This window comes from Perissodus microlepis, chromosome 14 (assembly GCF_051167445.1).
Source record: "Perissodus microlepis isolate ML-2025 ecotype Zambia chromosome 14, ASM5116744v1, whole genome shotgun sequence".
Taxonomy (NCBI): Eukaryota; Metazoa; Chordata; class Actinopteri; order Cichliformes; family Cichlidae; genus Perissodus; species Perissodus microlepis.
Window position 1 is genome coordinate 5,368,027 of NC_140474.1, and position 26,974 is coordinate 5,395,000.

General features: G+C 40.4%; 1 protein-coding gene across 5 annotated transcripts in view; it reads right to left on the reverse strand.

The window, feature by feature from the left end:
• The window catches only part of mark4b (MAP/microtubule affinity-regulating kinase 4b), a 60,572-nt gene that overhangs the window by 16,065 nt on the left and 17,533 nt on the right, over positions 1–26,974 (reverse strand). For all 5 annotated transcript variants that reach the window (XM_084951770.1, XM_084951769.1, XM_084951771.1 and 2 more), the window contains exons 2-12: positions 18,627–18,824; positions 17,570–17,623; positions 4,833–4,881; positions 4,683–4,748; positions 2,580–2,650; positions 2,282–2,338; positions 1,821–2,057; positions 1,248–1,367; positions 988–1,087; positions 515–624; positions 37–226 (exon numbers count right to left, since the gene is read on the reverse strand). In XM_084951770.1, the coding sequence (XP_084807896.1) occupies positions 37–226; positions 515–624; positions 988–1,087; positions 1,248–1,367; positions 1,821–2,057; positions 2,282–2,338; positions 2,580–2,650; positions 4,683–4,748; positions 4,833–4,881; positions 17,570–17,623; positions 18,627–18,824 (1,252 nt within the window). The remainder of the gene's footprint in view (positions 1–36; positions 227–514; positions 625–987; positions 1,088–1,247; positions 1,368–1,820; positions 2,058–2,281; positions 2,339–2,579; positions 2,651–4,682; positions 4,749–4,832; positions 4,882–17,569; positions 17,624–18,626; positions 18,825–26,974) is intronic.

Sequence of the window (26,974 nt, forward strand, 5' to 3'; positions counted from 1 at the left end):
TAGAAACAAATAAAAGTCATCAGTATTTTGCCTTACAGAAATCAGAGTGTCGTCTCTGGCGGTGGTACGTGGAGGCACTGCGCTGTGCCTTATGGCCAGAAGAGGAAGACTGTGCACCCGAGGAGCAAGAAGAAGTGGAGTGCTTGCTTGTTCCGTTGGTGATGGCGCCGGGCCGGATTCGAGCCAGACTTAAAGTGCTGCTAGACCGAGAGTCAGTGACCTCCGTCTGAGATACAGACATGCACAGACACACAAACGATATAAAATTACAACTGGACTCGATCATTGATCTTCATCAACCGAGAGCAACAGAGGCCAGTTTATATGTCAGTCTTAATTAGTCTGGTTGTCATGACTGTAGCACATCACAAGTGTAAACAAATTAGGAAGCGATGGCACCAAAACTATCTTCTCAACCCTGTTTTACTGCTATGTAAGCATAATATCTAAGTATTAACCATGACAGCTTATTAACAGCTTCATCGTAAGGTCAGGAGCAAAGGAAACGATTTACCTCCGTCTTGCGTCCCAGCAGCAGGTATGTGGCAGTGAGCTCATTGTATTTTCGATTGGCCAGCGCATCTCTGATCTCTTCTCTGGTGAATCCCATCCCAATCATCACATCTAAAACAAAAAAATACTTCAGAACTTCTGTACAACGAAACGTTCAGGACAGTTTAAAATTATGGTGCTAAATGGTAACATTGTACTGACATTTTACTTAAGAGGCTTAGCCTATAATATTCCAGTGTTTGCTCAAAAGCTGAAAATTAGGCCACTTTTGAACATCAAGGCACCCACTATTATTTTTTATCTTAACCTCCCACTAAATAAAGAGGAATGCCTCCAAAGGTTTAGGGATAAAAACTCTGCCTATAGGACCTTACTGAATATTTCTTTAACCCTTCATTTCAGTAACCTCATGAAAAGATATCATTTAATGTTAAATTATTAAGAAAACATATTAGTGATTAAGATATTTCTCACCAATGCGGCCGGTATCGTTAAAGTCTTCCAAAGGCTCCATGTGAGGCTTCAGCTCATCGCCATCATAGCCAATATTTATCCACTTGTCTTTCATTATTTGCTAGTCATGAAAGAAAATGAGAGAAAACACAGAAAGCTTAAAACTGCTATGTTTGATTTAAAAAACATCACAAATCTGACATTTATATTTTCTTTTTGGATATTTTCTGTGTATGCGCCTTGGATTTATTCCACTAAATGTGCAATAAACCTGTCTTCACCTCCAGCGAGCAGCGCTTGGTGGGGTTGAGGACCAGGAAGCGGCGAAGGATTCCCTCGCAGTCCGTTGACATGTAGAAGGGCACGCGATATTTCCCCCTCAAAACACGCTCTCTCAGCTCCTGAACACAACACACATCCGGACACCATTAGTTTAAACTACAGGTGCACTAAGACATCAACAAAAAAAAAAACAATAACACAATTAAATGGAAGTTTATTGTTTTTCAGAATTGTACATGATGTGATCCTGCAGCTGTAAATGGGCTAAATGTAGAGAGAACTGAGATTAAGAGCTATTTATAATGACTTCAGACAAATTAAAACTAGTTAACATTGTAAATGTAAACTACAAGGTTAGTTTTTGCAAAACTGTTTAAATTTCTCTAATAATCTAGGCTTCAGAGGCACATGACTGTATCTAAATTAACGCACAAAAACATCTCCGTGATGGATTATTCTCAAAAAATTAAAAATAAATGAAGAGAAAAAAAAATCAAACAGAAAAGGCTGTAAGCTCTGAGTAACCTCAAATGACATTTCAATCTGAAAAACCCTGGCCTGATGTCACCCACCTTTAGGTTCTGTCCGTCAAAGGGCAGGGACCCGCTGACAAGCGTGTACAGAATTACCCCCAGGCTCCAGATGTCCACCTCTGGACCGTCATACTTCTTCCCCTGGAAGAGCTCCGGGGCAGCATAGGGCGGGGAGCCACAGAACGTGTCCAGTTTATTACCCGTCATGAACTCATTACTGAAGCCAAAGTCGGCTATTTTAATGTTGGAGTCGGCGTCTAGAAGCAAGTTCTCCGCCTGCAGCAAACATGGTAGACAGCAGAGAACTCTGAATACAGACAAGGTTCATAAACTCAAGAATAACTGATTATTATTTTGAATCTGTATAACACACTTTGGGCCTAAATTAAGCTTTGTAGCTTTGAAAATGTTACAGGTAATTCAGTAAATTCTGTAAATAATGTACACTTATCTAAAAAGAGGAATTTTTAATATCTTGTGTCAAGATTCTGGGTAATCACCTTCAAGTCTCTGTGAACAATGTTCTTCTGATGACAGTAGTGCACCGCTGAAACAATCTAAGGAGACAGAAATACAAAATGAGCTCATACAAGAGAACATAACTGAACCTAATGTTGTCCTTCAAATGAATGGCTCCTATACTACAAGCTCAATTCAAAGATGCCAATGCCTGCTTTCTAAACTAAATTCATAAATAAACTGATAAATCCTTTAAAACTGAAAGACTAGCTGTGCATCAGGTTTAGGCTGTGACACACTCAGACATACGGTTGAGGCCAGCTGTGGAGTTTCACTGACCTGTCTGAACTTGGCTCTGGCCTCTTTCTCCTTCATCCTGCCATGAGCCACGAGGTAGTCGAACACTTCCCCTGAAAAAACACAAAAACATTGAAAACTTCCTGTATTTAAAGTGGGCGTGGAAGTCACCAGTCGGACTGTTAAAGGCATTGTGGGGCGATCGTGGCTCAAGAGTTGGGCGTTCGCCTTGTAATCGGAAGGTTGCCGGTTCGAGCTCGGACAGTCTTGGTCGTTGTGTCCTTGGGCAAGACACTTCACCCGTTGCCTACTGGTGGTGGTCAGAGGGCCCGGTGGCACCAGTGGGTCCTTAGGGACTAGTAAAGCGCTATAAAAATACAGGCCATTTAATGATTATTATTTAATGAACCACCCATTAACAAAGACTAAGAATGATTTAAAAAAAAAAATTAGCAGCACTTAAATAATTCTCAGTTTTTTCAACACTCAATCTACTATCATTAGACTGCATTAAAATTTGAGGATTGTAGTGAGTGGGTTTACAAATGTGCCAAACAACATTTGGTTCAAAATCAGAAGGAGACAAAAATCTTTTTAGCGTTACATCAGGAGGGGAAAAGATTTGTAAAATTTGACAAATCATATGTGCCGTTTCCTGCTGTAGTGACTCCTTGAGAATAAGGGACCCAAAAGCAGCATCAGTGCATTTAAAACATCACAGAAGTTATTAATTCGATTTATTAAATTCAGCAATTTTCACAGATTGCGGATCCATCCAGAGAGCCCTTTGGCAGCCCGGTTTTGGACCCTGGGCCATCTCGTGTTTTAGAGCATTTATGGCCATCACGGCCTTGCCGTATTGGTCCATTTGATTGACCAAAATTTATTTTATTTTATTTTCAGTTGTTACAGACGGGACAGACATGACTGAGGGATAGGAAATGGAGAAAGAAAGATGAATGAAAAGAAAAACAGAAGGGAAGAGGGACAGTGAGAAAGGGCACTTAAAAAGAGAAAGAAGAGAAAAAAATCTCCTGGATCACCTGTTGAAAGAAAAAGAAGAGAAAACAAGAAAAAAAAAAAAAAAACAGAGCAACATACTAAACACAACACCATCACGTTAATCTAGCTAAGTGTAAACAGCAGTAAATACTAAATATTGAATGTTGTTGTGCAGCACGCAGGACCGACAGCGCACAATGTGCCTTGAAGTAGCAGTCAAGAAAAGTGTAGTTTATGTCTATGAACAGTGAACACCCGTGTGCACACCTGTGTGGATCAGCACGCTTGTATTCAAAAGGTTTCCCCATGTAACGATCTGCTAGAGGATGTAGAGAGCCATAGCCCCGCCCCCAGGGCATGAAGCAGGCATGGAGGAGATCCAGGCTCCAGACATCCAGAGGCCCCAGAGTGCGAGAGCCCAAGGAGGACCACCGGAGGGGCATCCGTGCCACCCTCCTGGGAAGAGCTGAGGAGAGCCCCAGACGAGGGGTCACCCAGTAGCCATGGAGCAGAAACCAGAGGGGGCTGCACCGGCGTGCACTCAGCTGTGCCAGAGTGAACCGAGCCGCAGGCCCAGAGGCCGGAGGCCCGAGGGCCCCCTTTGCCCTGGAAGAGGCCTGACCGAGCAACAGGCACCATAATATAAGCAAAGTACTTGGACACACTATATTCGGGAAACATAAAGTATGAAATCCTTTTGTTTACCCGTCCTCCCTCTAAACATTTAATTTGTTAAACAATGAAGCAGGCTGAGCTAATCTGAGCTGCATGTCTGCTGGTGAGCTGATGTCTCCTTATTAGGCATTGTAAGTAAGAGATCACACAACACACAGAGAGAGCAGGGAAGAGAGATTAAGGGATCACGAAGAAAGAAGAAAAAAAAATAAAGACGCTGCAAAAATAGATTAGTGCCTGGGAAACTGCTGAACAATGCCTGAGTGCAAGATGAATAGAAGAACAGCTCCGAAAAAGACGGAGGAGAAAACATTAAAGTAGTGAAGCAAGACCTCACTAACACAAATGGAGTAAATACTCTAAGTTAATTATCTCTTTGGTTGGACTGTACAGTTCAGAAGTAATGAAGCTAATTGGCACAAATCTATACTTGGCAATGCAGATGAGGGAGGTGATGGTGTCACTCACCTCCGCTAGCGTACTCCATAATCAGGTAAAGTGTCTTCTCTGTCTCAATCACCTCAAATAACTGGACTGTAATACACAGAGAAAGATTTCAGCGCAAAGGCCATCGTGGAAAGATACATATAGAACAAAAAGTTGTGTGAGTTGACTCACCTATGTTTGGATGGTTCAGAGTTTTCATGATGCGTACCTCTCGAAACACCTGAACAGGAGAGGAAGAAAAAGAAATCTCAAATGGATACATGATGCAAACGTATGTAAAGGATGAAGGTCATTTAAACTGCTGCTTTTGGTCAATCGTGTCGTGAAAATAACACCAAAGTAGGAGCTGTTTATTTGTGGAAGAACACAAAATCAAATAATGCTTTTATTAATTTTAAATGAACCGTTTAACCTGTCATAGAGACAACACACACTTAATGAGGATACAGAGGAAACTGTCAGAATCGCAGCTATTTTTAATCTGGCTTTTTATAGATTTCACAATAATAAAGTTATAAAAGAAGACACGGCAATTAAAACTACATCAAACTTGATGAATTTAATCTACATCTGAATCTCTTTCAAAGTACTACTTTTATTTTGTTTGTAGCTGAATTGAGTTCAGGTCAAGAAAAGGGCAGGAATTCAGGTATATCCATCATTACTCTAATTTATTCTCCAAATGAACAGTTAGTTCATACAGTTCACAGCTGGTGTATATACTGCTCCCATCATTCATCTTATCCCTCCTCACCCACACACACACACACAGACGCTCATCTTTCTGACCACTAGTGCCCAGGGTCACCCAAGGGAGCGTCCCACTGATGCTAGGCTGACAATAAAGCCTCCTCTCCAGGGTGGCTTTCCCTGAGGACCCTCCCTACCCCCCTCCCAATCCATCACTGAGCTCCAGACTGCTGCCTCATCCTGCCACTCTTATGCAATCACCCTCTCTCTCTCTCTCTTTTTCCTTCCATCTCATTAAAGTAATGCATTTGACTGGGAACACCATTTAAAAGATTACAGAGAGAATGTGCCAGGACTCACAGTGAGACATCCCAATGGCGAGTCATAAATTTTTTAAAAACACTCATTTCACCACAGAAATGAATCAACATCAGAGAAAACTTCAAACAAACCACCTGCACACTGAACAAATGCAATTAACCCCATTCATCAGTCATCAGTTAGGTTTCATTTTGTTATTTGTGACAAAATGAGACATTCTAACTATGAAGGAGGAATGGGGCTTCACTGACAGGAGTGTTTCAGCGAAGCTAAGAAAACATGCTAAACTAAACAGAGGTATAGAAACATATATATTACTGTTTGTGCCATTTTCCCTATTCAGAGCGCTGCCGCAAACCTGCCTCATTAACAATTCTTTGAGAAAATATTACACATGAGTGAAAAAAGTGAAAGCATGGAAAAAGAACAAAAGACAGAGAGAAAAGCCAGTGAAAAGAACCAGAATACAAAAACAGGAATGCTCCGATGCCTTCATTCTGGTCGCAGAACCTCAGCTGCCCTGGGAAACGCGCTCCTCCCTTATCTCGCCCTCTCACTCTCTGACTTTTCATCGAACAGAAAACCCAACGCCACTCATGTTTTCACGTCATCTTCAGGCTTATAATTCCATTTGGAATCTCTGCATCTTTTCATCTAACAATACATAGTTAAACGAAGGATATTTCAGATGACATACCGACTATTTTCTGCAAATATGAATACACGTATAATTTGACAGTTTGTACTCCTTTCTCCACCGTTCCGTCATATTGCACACTAAACAATGGGGTTCTACACATAAATCTTTAACAGACATTTTCTTACTTACAAGAATTAAAAAACAACAACACATTTCCCAATTTAAAACCATTACTTATCCAGTAATCCTGGGATTAGTCTGTGTACATTTATCTACATACGCTGCAGATTCACAGAAATTCAATTTTACAGCAGGCTGGTTTACTGCTAAAAACAAATCGTTGAGAGTCTCAAGTATTTAGCCCGTAGTCGGGGTTGTCCCCTTTAGAGGTGGTCCTGAGGGTCATCGACCCATTATCGATCATCCGAGTCTTCACATGAGCCGAGGTGTTAAGCTCTCAAGACTACTTGACCTGGTAGACTGAGAGCCTACACAGACATGTGTTCCAGGAATTAGCTTTTTCACATTGCGATAAAAAAACGTTCCCCGACGACATTACAGTCACCTGAGGCAGCAGTGCTTTACATGCCTGTACCTGTGTCGGAGAGATTCCTCGTAGCCAGTGGACCCAGAAGAAAATAAACACTTTGGTTTGCCTACATAAGAAGACGTCCTCTCACAGACTGATTCGCATTAGAGCAGCCAACACAGAAACTTCCTGTTTGGTGTCGACTGGTCAAACGTGTGACAAAGAGCTAACAGCCAAGATGCAAGAAGTGGTGTGCTTGCACTGTTAAAACTAATTTAAGAGTTTACGCTTTGACACACAGGAAGAACTGGATATGAATGTCAAACAGAAAGTCAGATTATGAAGGAAAAAACAAGATGCAATGACAGTAAACAGAGTTAAAAACAACAGGAAAAGGAGACATAAAACAGAAAGCATTAATATGAATAAAAAGCAATAAAACACCTTATAACACTAAATCATAAACACGTCTGAAATTTCACTTTTTTTGAGTTTTGGATCCTCGGTCACACAGTAATAAGTCACCTTAAGATAAAAACCAAGGCTGTGACACTAACTGATTGGAAAAGAAACATGACAGACTAATCAATTGATAATGAAGTGCAACTGTTAACTGATTTGTATTAATGATTTGAAGAAACAGCTCTCAGATGTGAACGTGTGTGGCAAAGAGCCACGCTGTGTAGGAGAAGCATTCACACATAAGAACCACAGAGGATGTTCTCTAATGTGTTATTAACACGACTTTCTCTTCTTCTGTTAGATATTTTATCTATCCTGTGCTCCTAAAATGGGAAGCTGCATTGTCATAAACACAGACACAGTGAGTCCAGTGGGAGTGTGTGTAATTGAATTAGGTGCACGGTGCATCAGCTGTTCATCTGAGCTTTAAGAAGTATTATCAGTTAAGCCTGTCCTCCCTCACCGGTACACTCATTCACCTCTCTCCTTCTCCTCCATACTCAACTAACCCTCGCTCTCCCACATTTCTCTCCTTTTTCTTGCCTGCTCGGTCTTCCAAGTGAGAAATCAATCTGTGAGCGCTGCTTGCTGAGATGTTGCATATTTAAAGATGTGAATGACATCTGGGAATTGTTTCCAAAATGGGGTATGTGTGAAAGGAGACTTTAGCAGCTGGCCAGGAAATTGTTGAGTCACCAGTATTGATCCATTTAATCCTCAGCTCGTGCTGCTGTAGAGGCAATAATGAAGATTCTTATTGCACTTTAGGTCCATTTTGAAGATTACTAAGAATTAGTGTAATGTTATAAAGGTTTTTTTGGATTGTGATTAAATGGATAATTAATTTCAATATTTGTGTGCCTTCTTAAATTCATACTCCATTTAATCACTTCCTGGGTCTCTCTCACAGTGATGGCTCCGCGTCACAGTTGCCATGCAAACCCAGGTAATAATCCCTGGATCTCCTGCTGCCCAGGGGATTGTGGGAAGTCATGAAATGCCAAACACATGCGAAGACACAGACCCACAGCTACTGCCATATGGTCCTTTTATAGCAAAATATTGATTTTGGGTCTAAAATTTTCAGGTTTAGAAAGCGAATTGTTCGCCAAATGCAAATATTTACACAGGAAATTAATCTGCATTCTGAATGCAGCCTTCACTTTCCCTGCCTTCTCCTTGTGTTTTTTTCTAAGCAGCTTAAATGCATTTCTGTATTTTTTGTCACCCTTTATTTCTCTCTCCTTGCCAGGACAGAGAATTCAGTGTTGCTTTTCTGAGGATTTACACTAAGCAACTAAATGACCCACTGCTGCAGATTTTTACTCTTTCTCATAATGTGAGGAGTACTGCACGCTTTTGATTCATGTGTCTGGTCTGCCAAGTCTATTAACCTTTGACCAGTTCAGCCATGCTGGGTGTCTGTTTTCTCCCCCTAACCATCCGGACAAGTATGCTCTCACAAACACACACAGAGTTAGCGAAGGAGCAGAAAGAAAGCAAACAAGCTGAAATAGAGAAATGAAGTATTGATAACTGGCCCCTTCAAATATCCACTGCAGGGTGTACAGTTTAACACACTAAAGAACTCAAACCATGAAACACACTTCCTCTCATCAGCTGAAGCCAATCACAAGACCAGAGAATCTGAGGGGAAAAAAGGGAAGAGAGTGAAAGACAAAGAGCAGCAGAACGATGGTGACGAATAAACTCTCCACTCCCACGTCAGAGTACTTGCTGTGAATAACCCTGTCTGTGAGTGTGTGAACACTCTGAATGAGAGAGCCCTGCTCTTGAGCCCATGAAACATGGACGTCAGTCTGTTGTTGGGAACTATTCGTTCTAAAACTTAGCACTGAAATCCATTACCGTGAGCTGTCCGCATGAAATAAACACATTTAAAAACTGCATTTGTGTCACGCCCACAGGCTTTTAGGCACCAGCCCTCTTCAAACAAAAAACACAATTAATGCCATTTTGCCCTTCAGCACGGCACAGTGCGATCAAAGGCGGTCCATGTGCACAAAACACTGCAGATCATTTGGTGTTCCTGATGTGTTAGCAACAGTTTGCTGAGATACTGTTGCTGCCCATGTATTAAAAAGACACTTTAGCCTTGTAGCTTAAGGGAAACTTCTTTCTCTCATAGAGAAGCTTTGCATGATTCACAGTTCAAAATAATCATTGTTCATCTTGTACTGGATCTTGGTGCAGCTCCTCAGTTCAGAACAAGGTGTTTTAGTTTCTTCCCCTTTAAGGCCAAGCTCTTGTAACCACTTTAATTTCTGATTAGCTGCCTCTCGTATACAAAATGTTTGGTCATTGTACGAGATGAAGTTGGGTTTTTTGCTTTAAAGGCTGAGAAAACAGCTGATGTGTGTGGACTCCAAGTGTTTTCTCTTTCAGATGAAGAAATAATAATAATAATAATAATAATAATAATAATAATAATAATAATAATAATAGCAGCAGCATCATTTCAGATCTGGATAACTAAACATGTCTATAAACAATCTCAACTTTGGACCTGATAAAGTGATTTGCTAGAGATATTTTAAATCAAGTTTGTCCAGGCAAACATCTGAGAAAAAGCCTGAAGCTAATGAAGCACTTCAGCATGCGTGGCTGCTTGTGTAGCACGGTTTAAAGCAAACACTTGCTTTGGAGCAGTCTAATAAGCTGCACTGCTAAAGGGTTTTGCTTCTTTTGCTCATTGCCAGGGACCATTTGCATACATGTTTGACCTTGCGTATCATTGATCCTGAAGGAAAAGCTCCCACTAAACTCCTGCTAAATGAGCACCTCCCAGTCCCCCCATTCACTGAATGCACAGCAGTAATAGGAGCTCTCAGGGCTGTTGATAAGAGAAGATGAATCATTAATGAAGAGACGCTGGAGTTAAATTCTGGCCTTTTACTGCTTGGTGTTTGACCCAGATCACAGGAATTCTGGCTCAGCTCTAATAAAAACAGAGACATACAGGGAGTGCAGAATTATTAGGCAAATGAGTATTTTGTCCACATCATCCTCTTCATGCATGTTGTCTTACTCCAAGCTGTATAGGCTCGAAAGCCTACTACCAATTAAGCATATTAGGTGATGTGCATCCCTGTAATGAGAAGGGGTGTGGTCTAATGACATCAACACCCTATATCAGGTGTGCATAATTATTAGGCAACGTCCTTTCCTTTGGCAAAATGGGTCAAAAGAAGGACTTGACAGGCTCAGAAAAGTCAAAAATAGTGAGATATCTTGCAGAGGGATGCAGCAGTCTCAAAATTGCAAAGCTTCTGAAGCGTGATCATCGAACAATCAAGCGTTTCATTCAAAATAGTCAACAGGGTCGCAAGAAGCGTGTGGAAAAACCAAGGCGCAAAATAACTGCCCATGAACTGAGAAAAGTCAAGCGTGCAGCTGCCAAGATGCCACTTGCCACCAGTTTGGCCATATTTCAGAGCTGCAACATCACTGGAGTGCCCAAAAGCACAAGGTGTGCAATACTCAGAGACATGGCCAAGGTAAGAAAGGCTGAAAGACGACCACCACTGAACAAGACACACAAGCTGAAACGTCAAGACTGGGCCAAGAAATATCTCAAGACTGATTTTTCTAAGGTTTTATGGACTGATGAAATGAGAGTGAGTCTTGATGGGCCAGATGGATGGGCCCGTGGCTGGATTGGTAAAGGGCAGAGAGCTCCAGTCCGACTCAGACGCCAGCAAGGTGGAGGTGGAGTACTGGTTTGGGCTGGTATCATCAAAGATGAGCTTGTGGGGCCTTTTCGGGTTGAGGATGGAGTCAAGCTCAACTCCCAGTCCTACTGCCAGTTTCTGGAAGACACCTTCTTCAAGCAGTGGTACAGGAAGAAGTCTGCATCCTTCAAGAAAAACATGATTTTCATGTAGGACAATGCTCCATCACACGCGTCCAAGTACTCCACAGCGTGGCTGGCAAGAAAGGGTATAAAAGAAGAAAAACTAATGACATGGCCTCCTTGTTCACCTGATCTGAACCCCATTGAGAACCTGTGGTCCATCATCAAATGTGAGATTTACAAGGAGGGAAAACAGTACACCTCTCTGAACAGTGTCTGGGAGGCTGTGGTTGCTGCTGCACGCAATGTTGATGGTGAACAGATCAAAACACTGACAGAATCCATGGATGGCAGGCTTTTGAGTGTCCTTGCAAAGAAAGGTGGCTATATTGGTCGCTGATTTGTTTTTGTTTTGTTTTTGAATGTCAGAAATGTATATTTGTGAATGTGGAGATGTTATATTGGTTTCACTGGTGAAAATAAATAATTGAAATGGGTATATATTTGTTTTTTGTTAAGTTGCCTAATAATTATGCACAGTAATAGTCACCTGCACACACAGATATCCCCCTAAAATAGCTCAAACTAAAAACAAACTAAAAACTACTTCCAAAAACATTCAGCTTTGATATTAATGAGTTTATTGGGTTCATTGAGAACATGGTTGTTGTTCAATAATAAAATTATTCCTCAAAAATACAACTTGCCTAATAATTCTGCACTCCCTGTATAGTTTTATAGATGTTGTCTAAACCAGACACAGTAAGCGGAGGGAGAGCACTTGTGAGAAAACCTTCTGCTTTTGGTCTGCCCGCCCTCTTGTGCCTTTATTGTCTAATTATTCCCATCACAGACCGGCACAATAACAACAATGCATACAGCAGCAACAATATGATTATGCGCAGACACCCACGCAGGAACAATATGCAGCGTAGCAATCCAGATAATGGCATTACACATGCATACAAAGGCAGAGCTGAGAGTGTTCTGGACAGTGGCTTTATCTGCTTGTTATAACCCATGTAGTCTTATACAAACACCGTCTGTTGTCTTCAGTTGCGCTCTGTATCTTGTCTTTCTTAGGGTCCCTGCTCCTGCTCCAGTGCCCCAAAGCCACCCCCACCTCCCCATCCCTACATGACGGCCTCTTTTGTTTCCCTGTCTGGAATTTAGCTCCTGGCTGAAGGGGCCTGGGCAAGGGACAAAACATACTTCACAGCATTAGATAGTGGCCCAAACAGTTATTTTACTTTTTGCACACTCACAAAGTTGAGCGGCTGCCCACAAAATTCTCCTGTTCTTAAAGTAACACCAATCTTTTTTGTGGGGCCCTGCATAGTCTGGGTGATTATCCAACGACACACACCACAGGGGAAACAAGGACAATGACATTAGATCCTGTATGTTGCTATTAGAGCTCAAAGATATGAACACAAACACAAGACTGTTTGGAGTCCACTGCCAAAATCTCACAAGGAGATTCATCTAAAAATCATTGGAAGACCTTCTTCTTTTCCTGCCAATGTGCAGTTTTAAATGTCTATAAATGTTCTGCTACACTCAGTCTGGCATCATGATTTCCACCTCATTATACGATCTCTTCTAAGACCATAAACACCTAAAACTTTGAACTAACATAAACTGTTTACAGAGGGTGCAGCTTTGTAATTTGGAAAAGCTCTGCAGAGAAGCAACACTGGCAGAGATCTGCAATCTGCTGAAGGCCACAGCCTGCGGGTACAACAACAGAAGATAATACCTGGATTTATAATATTAACAATAACCACACACTTTATTTATACAGCACTTTTCTTAAGAAAGGTACAAAATGCTCCACAGAGAGTAACTGAAAATAAATAACATCTACAACAGTAAGAAGACGCCCTGAGATATAACGGTTTAGGACGCAGTGCTTAAATGTTTTTTGTCTAACTGCACATTAATATATCAATGCCATTTCAGGTAGTTGGACAGATATGCATCTGATTTTGATGAAATCTGAAGCTGTTGCTTTAATCCTTTTATTTATCACGCCTGCATCAGTCATGTGGTTGATCTGTTGTGTGTCAGCTGCAAGTGAAGGTGGAAATTTGGCAGTTCTCTAGAAGCAGGATACGTCTCAAGTCTTATAACATGACAGTGCCTGTGTCCCTGTAGCTTTATACAAGTGTACTGTAGACTACAGATGGCAAAGAGTACAGCTGTGATTACAGTAGAGCTACTACTGCAACACACCGCCCGGGGAGAAAGGCAGGAAAAGTGGGACGCAGTGTTACAGTAAATAGAACAAAATAAAGAGATGACGAAGAGGAGAAAAAAGAGAAAGTGGAGCAGCGGGGAGAAGAGAGAGGTAAGTGGGGCATAAAGCTACAGTTGACAAAACATAGATTGAGGCACCGCAGCGTGAGCTGCTAGGAAGACCGAGATGAAGCGAAGAGCTTTTGTGGAGAGAATTAAAGCGTTGGAAGAAGCCCGTGCGTGTTTCTATTTCAACTCAACAGTGAAGACGACAACTTTTGAATATTAATGCTGTCAAAATTAAAATGCAAATTGTGTGCTTTTCCACTAGGTACACTAAAGCGAATCAATCTTCCACGAAAGACAAAAGACTGATTAATATTGACAAATATTCTTCACTCTGAGCTACGGCTTTACTTCTTATTTTCCTTTAAAGGATGACATATTGGTGAAGGTTCTGACATTTTCTAGTTTCACAAGGACATTCGCCAAACTTAAACCATGTCAACTGATGAACCACATTATTTAGCTAGTAAAATGTATTTTTATCCACAAAAATAATGAAAAACATTATTTACAGTGTTCCCGTTTTATGTGTCACTCCATGGAAAATCAATTAGGCCCTCCCAACTTCAGAATCAGTAAAACCGCTTCAAGTTAGAATCTAAGGCCAAAATCATAACCAACTCTGAACATCAATATCATGAACATACTATAGTTTCGATTTAATGCACCAATTCAGTGACGTAGAGTAACAGAAACCCGGGCACCCTGAATGTTTGATCTGTCTTCATTGGTAAAAACGCCTAAAGATCCTACCACCAGATGTGATAACTGCCTGATCAAAACAAGTTACAGCACATAAAAGGCCTTTTTTTAAACCAACATTTTGATACCTGTGGATATTTGATGTCTTTAGGAAGTTATGAGGGGTCAAGAATGTTGAAAAGTACCAAAGTACCAAAGGTTCTTCCCCTATGGTTATTAACACCTGTAAATGTTAACAGTAAAATTTTATATTTGCTAACAACACAACAGTCCAACCCAAACAAAGTTCGGCTTATTACTAATTTATCATAAGCTGGAGCTTTATATTATATAAACATAACATTGAAATTGATTTATAATGAAATTCAACACTTTTTCAGCACACACAGAAAGTGATAACTGGAGAAAGAGACGGGCAGTGAGTGAGTGAGGGGAAAAGTGGCAGACAGACACAGAGAAAGAGACGGAGAGGGACAGTGTCACCTGGCAGCATGCATATTGTCCTACACCGACTACAATAATGCTGACAGGACAGGACGTAACGGGCAGCCCCTGCCCCATTACAGCTGCGCTATGCAGCACTACACCACAACCAGGCTGCAGAATACACACACACACAGCTCTGAACCACGCCTTATAAAACCAGGATCTGAGATTCAACACTTGAAGAGCAGATTAATGGTGTGATTAAGTTGGCGTATCACCACCGGAACCGAAGGCAATTTCTGTTCTAAGAAAGCCTGGCCATTCTCATGACTGCTGTTCAGCAAAACCACTGTGTGTTCCCAGCAGACACACACAATCCACAAATTCATCCCCCAGATTCACACACAGTCTTTTTCGCTGCATTGAGGAATTATTTGCGGCCCCTGAAAAAAAGGTTTTTGTCAGAGGCAAAAGGAAAGCCACCAGCAGTCTAATAAAATTATTTATCTTTCACCAAATACAAATAATGTACATTTTTGAAAAACAAAAAAGAAAAGACACCAATTTTTGTTAATAAATTGGTGAATTTTACAGAGTAATTGCCTTTAATTACTGATAGGAGGGCTTGGATTGGGATACCAACTAACTTATGTTTTCATTTTGTTGACAAGTGGAGAAGCAGCGTCATCAATCAGTCATCCTGGCCAGAATCTAGGCCAAGTGGACCAATAGTCACGGACAACCATACGTCACCAATAACACAACTTTGTGTTATCAGTTGAGCCAAACCTAGCCTGGACTAGTTACCTAACCAGCTGAGAATTCATCAATAGGCCAGTTTGTATGTGTGTATGTGGTGCAGTATTGATGCAGATGAGGTGAGAGAGTGTGCTTTTTGTTGTGAAGCGCATGATAAAGTAAAGTCATAATTGAACAAGGACAAAGGTTGGTCAGCAGGGTTGAGGCTGTACAAAGAAATCCCTTGTTAAACTCTGGGAACGGTTCTTACAGCTGTGAGTCCATCACACAAATACACAAGGTTAAACCTGCAAATGACAAAATAAACAGCCAGAAAAACCTGCTGCAAATCTGGGGAATAAAAGCTTGTGGTACAGCTCTGCTTTTTCAGTCTATTAAAACGATTTCCTACTTCAGATGTCTGAAGGTGAAGAAAAAAGTAGCACATTTCTTTAACCAACTAACATTTCCAGAACAGAGGAAACAAAAACTAGCAGCATGTTTTACAACCCATAGTATTTTTTTATAGTACTCATTGTATTTTTTTTTTTTAAATTACAAGCGTTTAATTAAGCAATTTTCAGACATTAAATGGTGAAGCTGCATGTGAGACCAGACATTCAACTGTCTTTAGCCTGCCAGCGTCATACTACTAAGTCCATGTGATGTCTGATTGATTGTCTGGTGAATTCACAGCCAGTGGTCCCAAAATAACCAACACCTAAATCAAACTGTTTCCATTAGTGAGAAAAGATCTGATGTTAACTATCTGCTGGCTAAATGTGGGAAAGCAAAGCTGATTCAGCTGCCACTGTCTGGAGTTCACATGTGAAAACCGCATATTAGTACTACATGCAACCCATAACTGAACCAATGTCTAAACCACAGTCTAGCTTTGACATTAGCATAGGCAGTAAAAAATATGGACGCAGCCTCTGGGTCTGAAAAAATAGCCAATGCTTAAGTGTTTCAAATCTGCATTTTGTTTTTTTAAAGTGACCAACAGGGGGCGATTGATGTGGTTGCACAAACACTCGCAGTCATATAGAAATCTATGGAAAAACAGCCCTGGGCTCCTTTGCTCTCTGACCTTGGTAAACAATCTCCTGATGATTTATGGGCTCAGTCACGACTTTCTGGTTTTATTGAATAAAACATGGAGCTAATTTTGTAAATTAAGGTCATTACAGGAGTCAGAAAGGAGGAATATTTCTGTATGCTGATTGGTCAGTCAACGGTGAAAGTTCACACTTCATTAACCACTGGGTGACGTCACAGCAGCTACCCAGTCACGCTTTAGATATTATGACAATGGAGGTATGATGCTATGGTCCAGGGAATAATGATTAACTTTACTGCTCAACTATCTAAGAGGTCCACCTTAAATTACAGGTTGGGGGGGGGACGACGACGACACCACAATAAAATCACATGGAGCAAAATATAATAAAATCATGCACTCAGTGAAGACATTAATATTTCAGTGCTGCATTATTAAACACCATCATAGCTGAATGAGAAAACACCGCAACTTTCACTGCTTGAAAACAGAACACAGCCCTGAGGCAGTGGTCGATTCTGTTTCATTAGATCGCGCTCAATTAACACATGCACCGCACACAAAAACACAAATAGATGCAAGCAGTCTGAGCTGAGACAGGAAAGGGTTTAATCTCATTAAGGACACAAATGCAACGCATGTAGTTAATACATAACCCTAAATGTCACCACAGAAGCATACGGTGACGTACGTTACTCCAAGTCTTTGTCCGGCTTTGTTCTGGAGGACTGAGTGCACATGTGACGGATGCATTACAATGACACAAAGCAAAAGTCACTGCTTCGCTGGCTTCTTTGAATGAATATACTATACCGAGTTCACAAAAGATATAAATAACCCATAAAACTGGACAGGCAAGCCTTTTATCAAGCAGCACTGCAAGAGCTGAAGATGGAGAGACGAATCTTCCCTGCAACCACTGACAAAGCCAACGCAGATGCCTCAGTGCTTAAATTCTCCCCGAACTGTTGCTTTTGTGTTTTTCACATTTTAACCGCATAACAACCAAAAGGTAAAAGGTCAGATGACTACAGCACACAAAGCTCAACTGAGAGTTTTAATCTAAGGCAACACAAATAAGCACACAGAGAATGCCACATGTTAAAAAGAAAAAAAATCCTGCACTCTTACTACAAGAATTAAATCAAGAGTTCAGTTGAACGTTAAGTGGCCAGCTCATTAAACTGATATACACCGGCTGATCCAGTAACGTGTCACTCACCTTCTGCAGGCTGGTTGGGTTCAGTTGTGTTTTATCGATGATCTTTATTGCAACCTGGGAGAAAAAAAACAAAAACAAACAAAAACAAAATAAATACAGAGAATTTATCACACTTGCCCAACAAAAACTGGCTTATTTAACGCTAGCATAGCTCACTGGTTGAGCAGGTGATCACATGCCACACGGCTGAAATGTAGCAGTTCGAGTCCGATCCGTGGCCCTTTGCTTTTCCCGTCTAATTTCCACTGCTTTCATTTTTTAATCAATTAATTTGCTGTTTTTTGAGTTGTATTTATTATCAGCCACTTCAGTGTCCATATTGACAGTCAAGACAGTCTGACACTTGATGGATACTGAAAAATATGCTTAGATGATGAGTTTACTCCAGCTTCCAGACTAAATAAACCCTGAACTAGAATAATCTGAAGAATCTTTAGCATTGGGTAATACTGCTAGCAAGCACAACACAATCCAATAGTCTTAAATGAGAAAATACACGTGAATCAAAACAAACTGTAATGAGGCCAAAGAGTTCAAACCACGCCATGTTTTACAAGACAGAAAAGACAGAAAAGCTAAAACTTACTTAATAAAGCAAGAGGTTTAACAGCATGTGTTGACCCGGACATACCAGCACAACTTTAAACCACCATATATGTCTTCTGCTTTATGTGGGTGGAAACAGCAGCTATCACATGATTAAGCCAGTGGCAGACACACAAAGTTTCTTGAGCCCTGAGTTATCAACTGAGCTAATGTAGGTCAAGGGTTTTATGAGAAGAAAGACTACAGTGTATTTAAACACATGGACGTACACCCACACACACACACACACACACACACACAAATACTGTCTTTCTTCAAAAGGTTTAAAGGCCTTGACTGCGCAACAAGGATCTGCAGTATTTACTTCTGCTCCAACCCCTAAACTCTTTTCTTTTAGCCTCATATGAGCCACTGTGCACGGCTGCCCTTCAGCGTAATAATTATCAGGATTTTTTCTGCTTTTTGCTTTCTGTGCATTGTTTTTCTCTCCTTCTTGTTTCTTTGAACTCACCTCTCTGCCGGTCAATATGTGTCGCGCCAGTTTAACCTTGGCGAAGTTGCCTTTGCCGATGGTTTTGAGCAGTCGGTAGTTTCCAATGTGTGGCTGTTCATCTGAACACAAGGCGATGGAGTTACGACATCTGGCACCAAGTGAGCGGCTTGACCAGCCCGTGCCCTTCTCTGAGCGGCTGGCTGACAGGGAGGTATGCTGAAGAAAGAGAGAGATAAATACATAAACTACTGTGACTGACACCATTCCTTCTTAATGAACGACACACAGCTTTTTTCCTTGAAAGAGGACTCACACTCACAGTTCGTTAAATAAAAACAACATTAGAGCTGAATGGTTAAAAAAAATAAATACATTTTTCAAGCAAAACAGTTCAGTTGTGCAGCTCTCCCTTGAAAATAAATGATGGTAGATGGAATATACCTATTAAATTTTATATCTATTGAATTTTTAAGTATTTTTTCACCTTTAATTGGCTAAATTATTATTTAAGTGGAAATTTAACTAGTTGCAGACCGAACATATTTAAAATACTTGCACCGATGTTGAAAGAGTGAAAGAGAGTCACAAGCTCCAAATGATCTGCATGCCTATAGATACCTTGTGACACTGACTATGTAACTGCATGCCTGTACCAGACACCACAAGTTGAAAAGAAAGAGCACCCAGCACCCCTCAATGTTTTTATTCAGCACACTCGTGTGGCTGCAGGGTCAGTGACGTTAGACTCGTGTTCCTAATGATGGTGGTGGGAAACCGATCTGGCCTTCATACCTGAGCGTCTGTTGATACTCACAACATGCTCATATCTAAAACGACCACAACAGTCTGAATTTAATCACCCTTTAAAGAATAGATCGGTGAGTGAAACAGCAGGGTAACTGCGACAGCCAACCAACCAACACTTTGTCATTTTCTCACAGTGATGAGGGAGAGACAGATAATATAGGTCTGACAAATGTTACGCTCTGTGTGTCAGCCAGACCCAACTCTACTCCAGCAATATGAGTGCAGCGCTATTCTTATTATCATTGGCCTTTGGTGTTGTGTGTCAACACATTAATGGAATGAGTTCTGCTGACTTTATATTGATCATGTTTCATATTTCAATTGGAGTAAAATGTATTCTGATCATTTATCTTTATTGTTTTATCTCCCAGGCTTGACTGTCGGTTTTATTTGACCGCTTTACTTCAAGTTTTAATCTCTCCATTTGCTTTCCCGAGCACTGAATGGACACATAAATACCCATCTGCAGTAAGGATGACATGCGGAACAAAGAAACAAGAAAATAGAGGAAGCTTCAGGGCAAACGCAGGTACCTGACCTGACTACAATGAAAACAAACATCTGAAATGAAGGGTGAACATTACTATTGTAAAATCTCAGCATTAAATGTTGTTTGTTAGCTACAAAGTACTTTCACAATCAATTAATGATGCAGAACCTTGTTCCTGACAGTTGTATCAGTTTTTACCTTGTAACTCAAAGGCGAATGAGATTCAGTCCTTCCTGCAAATGACTTGCTACACTTTTCACTATATTTAGCAAATCACCACTTTTCTCTGTGAAAGCCATCAGGAAATGTTCCAGCTTTAGACCACTTCATTTGGAAAACTGTAAATAACAACTAAATGTTCATTACTCACTGTGTTACAGGGTGATATTTCATGCAAAGCATGAATAATTAGCATTATTTTCAAAGGACGAAAAAGTGCCCCGTCATTGCAATCAATTAATAATGAAAAAGCTCAAATAAATTGCATAGCACTCCATACAGATGTCAAAGTTGGGCATTAAGATCTGTTCACTCGTCTGAGACAGCAATTTTTTTTCTCCCACCTGATTTCTTTAAATTCAATTGAAATGAATTGCTTTCATTTCTACCCCAGATTAGCAGCGTCTCTGCCTGGACAAGCAAAAAGTTTAAGTCTACAAAGAAAAAGTGCCAGAAAAAGTTCATGCCCAGCCCTGTCAGATGAGACCTTTTAGAAAAATGAGAATTACTCAATATTCAAAACAACATGTCATAAGAAACTGCAGAGACTTGTAGCACCATTGATGTTAAGTGATGTAGAAAAAAAAAAAAAAACCCAAAGATTTCTACAAAAATCATGTCTGTTTTTTTAGATGACTCAACAGCCGACCCTATTTCCACCAACTCAGTAGTGCAGGAACATATTTGCTTCTCGTTTCAGGAGCCAACTCACATTTCCATGGGTTTGAGAAGAATTTTTATCTGGTAAATGTTGCCGTGTTGGTATATTTCCACAGAAGCAATATCATGATTTACATATTCTGTGAATCACTGGTAAATTTCTAGATTAGGCAATATCACTGGCAGAGTGTTGCCTAAGAAGAATCTGCAGACAAATGAGGTTCAAGTCAAGAAGATCTGTGATTCCACCTCAGACTGTATCACCATTTGCTGTTATTGCTGTTAGGACCTTTTAAACCCAGCCCGTTTTACCCGTTTGCATCTCTCAGACATCAAAAAGCTTTCATCGCACCTCCTTTTTGTCGTTCTCTTTGTGGACTTCCATTCTTAGATTTTATTAGCTTTCCAAAATGCATTTTTTTTGAAACACCTGAGGCATTTTTCCTCATATTTCTAATACAAAACAGCAAAGACAAAGAGAAAAGCAGGTTTTTGAGAAATGTGCTACATCCCTGGGGGGAATTAACTGGTTGTAAATTAAGAAAGGAGATGTTTCTAGCTCATATGATATGTGAAGAAATTACTATTAAAAGCTAAACTACCATGTAAAAAAACAAAATGTAGAGTTTATTGTTTAGAAGAATAAATTTGATTGTGGACTGTCTGCAACATTAATCAGTACACCAGAAAACAAATAAAAATCGCCCTCAGCTGTTATTCTTTCATCTCTCTTTCTGATGCTGATCACACATCAAGGTTCGGACCAAAATAGTACAAACTGAAACTAATATTTTATTGAAGGATTATAACTAAAGAGTTGGAATATGATATTTAAAACGCCATAGCCACCAAGCAAATGTGTTCCTTCATTTTCTCCTCTCCCTCACCCTTCCCCCCTTTAATTTCACCTCCTCTTCTCTCTCCTCTGGTTCATCCCTTCCCCCAGACAAATCAATTTGCCTCCTTTCCCTCTATTCTCCTCGCCATGCCCGGACACGCCCTCTCTTTTGTCTCACGACGCTATCTTCATTTTCAGCGACCTCTCATCATTTTGAGCATCCCGGTGGCCTCCATCACACTACTCCCATCTCGCCATCTCTCCATCTTCAGGGAGTGCAGTCTATCGATTCACCCAATCCTTCTGATTACCACGCAGTTTCATTCACAAGCAGGCCCGTGAGTGTGTGTGTGCTTGAGCAAGATGTGATGGAGTCTATATTGCTGGTAGACTGCAGCAGCAAAGATATCATAGGGTGGGGAGTGGGGCGATTAAAGCCCCCACCCTCCCCCTCCAGTATGGGTGTAAGGTGACATTTGATATAGAAGATGGATGAAGGGCTCTGTGTGTGTGTGTGTGTGTGTGTGTGTGTGTGTTTGGGGTGCGGTGGTTGCTGCTAAATGATTTGCACATTCAGCAAACAAGCTGCACCTTGTCCTTGTAGGCTGAAAGCACTGAGATTTGGTGTCCATGTTCTGCATCGTTAAATCGTAACAAGAACGTATGCGAGGTTAAACCAATACAATGTTTATCCTTATTATAAAATCAGATTTTGCTTCTGTCCAGTATGCATACTCCAGAGCTGAAAAATGATAAAGTACCAAAAACACCACTTCCTCTAATGATCCTTAGGGTAATTCTAAAGAACTGAGTCAATCCCCAGATCCCGGTATTAAAATTCCCAACTTTGAACCATTAAAAGCACATTTATGGTCTGGTTCAAAAAAATGTTGAACCCTGCTGATAAAAGCTGCATAGTGGGAAGCTATTTTCAGAACTCACTCCACTTGGATGCTGCCAAGGTGTAAAATTAGTCACTAAAGTGGACTGCTCCACTGTGTTTGTACTGTTGGTGCCTCTTGAAGCGTTTTTAATTAAATTATCCGACAATACAGCTTGTTGACTCTTAAAGACCACCAAAGAAGTTTGTGCTTCAGTTTCCTTGAGTGAGATTCTGGTGTTTTGTTAGTCTCTCATTTTACAGTTTACACTTTAGTCTCTATGAAGAAAAAACAAGCTGAAATGTTCTTTGTTACTTTCTGAATAATTCCTTTGACATCAACTTACAGAGTAACACACTGTTGACAGGCAAGGCTCCTGTCAATGACTCAACAAAGGAAGCATGCCAGCTTATTCCTATAAATTCATGTGTGGCTTACACGAATGACAGCTTGATGTCAATTAAACAACAATGCGCTGAAGGTGTGAGCGTAGCTGCCAAAGGGCCTGACATGATGCCGAAAGATCTGACGCCGACTTTTAGCTTGAAAAGTTGCCAAAAGTTGTTTAAAGAAATTTCTACACTTTATGCATAGTCATCCACGTCTATAATCAGCTTATATACACAGGTACAGGACATTTTCCCCACATCAGGCAACACAACATGTATGTCCGAGCACCTTAATGGTTTTATTCCAAACCTGCAGTGCTCATTACACTTTACACTCTCTGTTCTGACACTTTAATATGATCTGGTGTTTGCTGTTTTCTGCTTTACTTGCTAATTTACTTCATGTAGCCATTTTATTGTATTTCATTTAGATTCTACTTTATTTAAAAAAACTAATAGAGTCATTTGATTTTGTGGAGCTATTTGCTTTTGGCTGATGTTTTCTTATTCGATTTTGTGTTAGTTTAATATAAGCTGGCTGCTATAACAGAATAATTTTTATCTTATAATTAATAAGATAAAATAAAACTACAGACTCTTGTGCGGTTTCTCAACATTTTCAGATCTTTATGATGGCGTGACATGCCTGAAGGATGATGATCATGATCAGGTGTCAACAAAGCAGATAAAGATCTGTTCTTAAACCAAGAGCAAAAAATGATTTAACACTAACACATTTAACTGGTTTTTCTAAGCAGATCTGCAGCATTCTGGTCCCGTCTTTTTCTGTAAAAAGCTACAGAGATATCATGAGCTACAAATCACAGGAAATCACTTTTAGTTTGCAATAAGAGGTAAGTGTTCGCTCAGGTATGTGGTGGCATTGCGGTGGCATACACGTTTGCATGTCTGGCTTGGCTATTGTACAGCACAGGAGTTATCTTCCATCTGCACTGATCTGTGTGGGAGTAGAGCCAAACAAAATGGATATGAATCGATGAATGGAAACTCATGAATCTCATCTACTCTCAATATGGGCCTAATCTGCCTGAGGAACATTTTCCTCTTTTATACTCCGTGGAACATGCCTGTCATCTTTTCTAGTTTATCATTTCTCTGGATGCTGTTTCTCTTCTGTAAATTAAACTTTTGTTGTTGTTGTTGTTGTTATAGGGATTATTGCTTATATGTTGTAGCGGGACTCATAAATAACTCAATACAAAAGACTCAGCTCACTGTTGCAAAGGCAGAATTAAAATGTGATTTTTCTGTGGTCCGTTATATTAGTTTTAAATTAAGCTGGAGGAATGTAAAGGCGAGGCAGGCAACACTACGTCAAGACACCCACTATGACGAATACAAATGACGAATACAATGGACCACACCCTGAGGGAGGTGTCTTGGACTTACTTTTGCTCTGAGTGTGTGTTTGTGTGTAGGTAGGGAGGTACTAAGTAAAGACAGGATGTGTGACCTTATGTCCAGCAGAGGAATGGTGTAACTTTCAGCCATCATCACAGACACAGTGACCTACAGTACCAGTCCAGCTTCCTCTTCTGCTCCAGAGGCTCTCGGCCTCAGACTGGTACGTCATTGGCTCTATTACACATGACTGCAGACACGTCATCTCCATAACATAACAGAAAGAGATAAGAAGGATTCTTATCTTATGCTAAAAAAGGAAAGAGAAATTGCCGTCAGTAACAGTGAGTTGGATATGTTAGATTTCTTGTCCTGCCTGAGAGGTTAAAGCATGTTCAGCTGTAAACTATGTAGGAGGGAAAAACTTAAAGGCATTTAAAGGGAAACAAAGAAGCAAACCAGTTTAGGGAAATACATACTTATTGCAGTGATAGGAAAGTCCCACAATGACTTTATTCCAATAGGTTGTTTTGAATGTAGCCAACCAGGTGCTAGTTTCACCAAGACAGTTTTGACTTTTCCTATGCATTAGTCCAAGGCAGTGCTTTTCTCTGTGGGGCACTGAGTCACAGCAGGTGGTCTACACTGACCTTATGCTATTATTTGTTTCAACAAGAATTCAACTGGGGGAGCACTGGTTTCTGGCCACTTACACTACGACATAAAAATAAAGATTGACTTATTTTAAGCCAAAGCTAACTATATCCTTACCATTGTAATGCGCAGTTACACCTTCATTTAGAAGAAGCACCCCCCAAAAAAACCCAACATGACTCATCATGTGTTGCTAAGAATAATAAATACATAACAAACACTACTTTGTTATCAAATCCAATTTATGGTGTTTAGTGAAATAAGCTGCTTTAAGCTGCGTAATTAAATTATTAGTCAAGCAGCTGCACCCAACATCAAAATTAGCCTACATAAACCACTAGACCATTAGAAAGTACCAACACAAGGGTTACACTACCCACTATCTCAGCAGCATTTTTTAGGCTTCTTAGTCCCTCTTCCTTTTTTTAGACTAACAATTTCTGCAGAAGCTACTTAGTGTGCCATTATTTTTGATGTAAGTATCTTTATTTACTTATTAATTGTGCTCCTGCTTAAGAAAGTTAAGGTCTTAAGGTCTTATGGTCTGAATTTACACATCTATTTTAAGTATATTTCCATTATCTAAGCCATAGTAAACTCTATTATTGTGAAACTGGCCCCAGATCATATAATTTGAGGTTGACTGGCAGCTCTACATTCCTCTCATGCAACCGGCAATCTACGCTTTAAGGCTAACTGCTAGTGGGAGTACACATTAAAGATATTAGCTTTGTCCACGCTCGCAAGACAGTCTTCCTCTTCCTCTCTAAGAGCTCAGGATCCCTGTATAAACCTGTCACATCTCACTCATCCATCAGGAGTGTGTGTCAAAAGCAGCAGGAAGTTGCATGAACTTAACCAGCATCACATCCTGTTCTGGAGACAGAGATGTCACAGCGATGACAGCAGACGTGTCACATGTTGCGCTGCAATACTCGGCGAGCATTTCCTGGCAGGCCCCAAAAGGAAGAAAGAGCTGAAAAAAAAACCCCATGCCAGTGACCATAACAGACAAGCTGTCTGATGCAATGGAGCTTCAGCTCAACCAGCTGCTGTAGCTTCACTTTCCTCATAATGTGATCGATTTCATGTGATCGGATTTGTTTGAAAAAGCAGGAAGCATTTCGTGTGGCTTACAAAAAGGAGCGAAAATCGCATTAGTCATCTTGCATCTGTTTATTTCTGACAACGAAAGAGGAACCAGTACTTTAAAGCCAAAACTCCAAGATATTGCCGTTCATAACAGTACTGCACTAACAGATGATGATCTCAGGGACCATACACGTTGACATATGAGAGTGTGATAAATAAGAGTGTCAACCAAAGAGCTAAAATCAGCTAGAAAATGATGCAAACTGCAACATACATAGAGGGTGGTTAACCGTGGACTTGCAGAGACAGTCATTTACATCCTCTCCTAAACATTTTGTCTCACGAGGCATAGATATCTGTGCGTGAAAGACTCAAGTCTTGGTGGCAAAGGCACGGTGAAGAGTGGAGAAGGAACAACACAACCATTTTATACGCAAATATAAAAACAACATGGCAAAGTTAGTAAAACTAAAGCCCGGAAGAATAAAAGTAAAGAAAGGCGAGGCAAATGTTGTCGTTTAGCTGATGTCCATTCAGTATTGGTTGCCAGTTAGGGTTAAAAACCCTCATCATGGATAAGACTACCCAGCTCTATTTTATAAAAAGTATATATTAAGTCTATATCAATATACAAAAGAAATCTCCTAATGGCTCATCTAGTTCACAACACTCAAAGCTATGCTGTAAAGCTCAAGAGTTCTGTTCTAATTAACTTAATACTGATTTCTGACAGTATTTATGTAGCGTAATTATCAGTCCTTACTCAAACATCTCAGCGCTTACACTGTGTCACCACCATCGTGTTGTGTTCATCGCAGGAAATTATCTTTTGGAGTTGATATTTCTTCATGAATCATTTTGTAACACTTTCTGCTGTACTAGTAAACAGATGATAAAGAGTGGCAGGAAATGTGTGAGAGAAGAGTATGATGAGTAGATGAAGGTCAAACTGGACTAAAATGTGTGTATTTTTG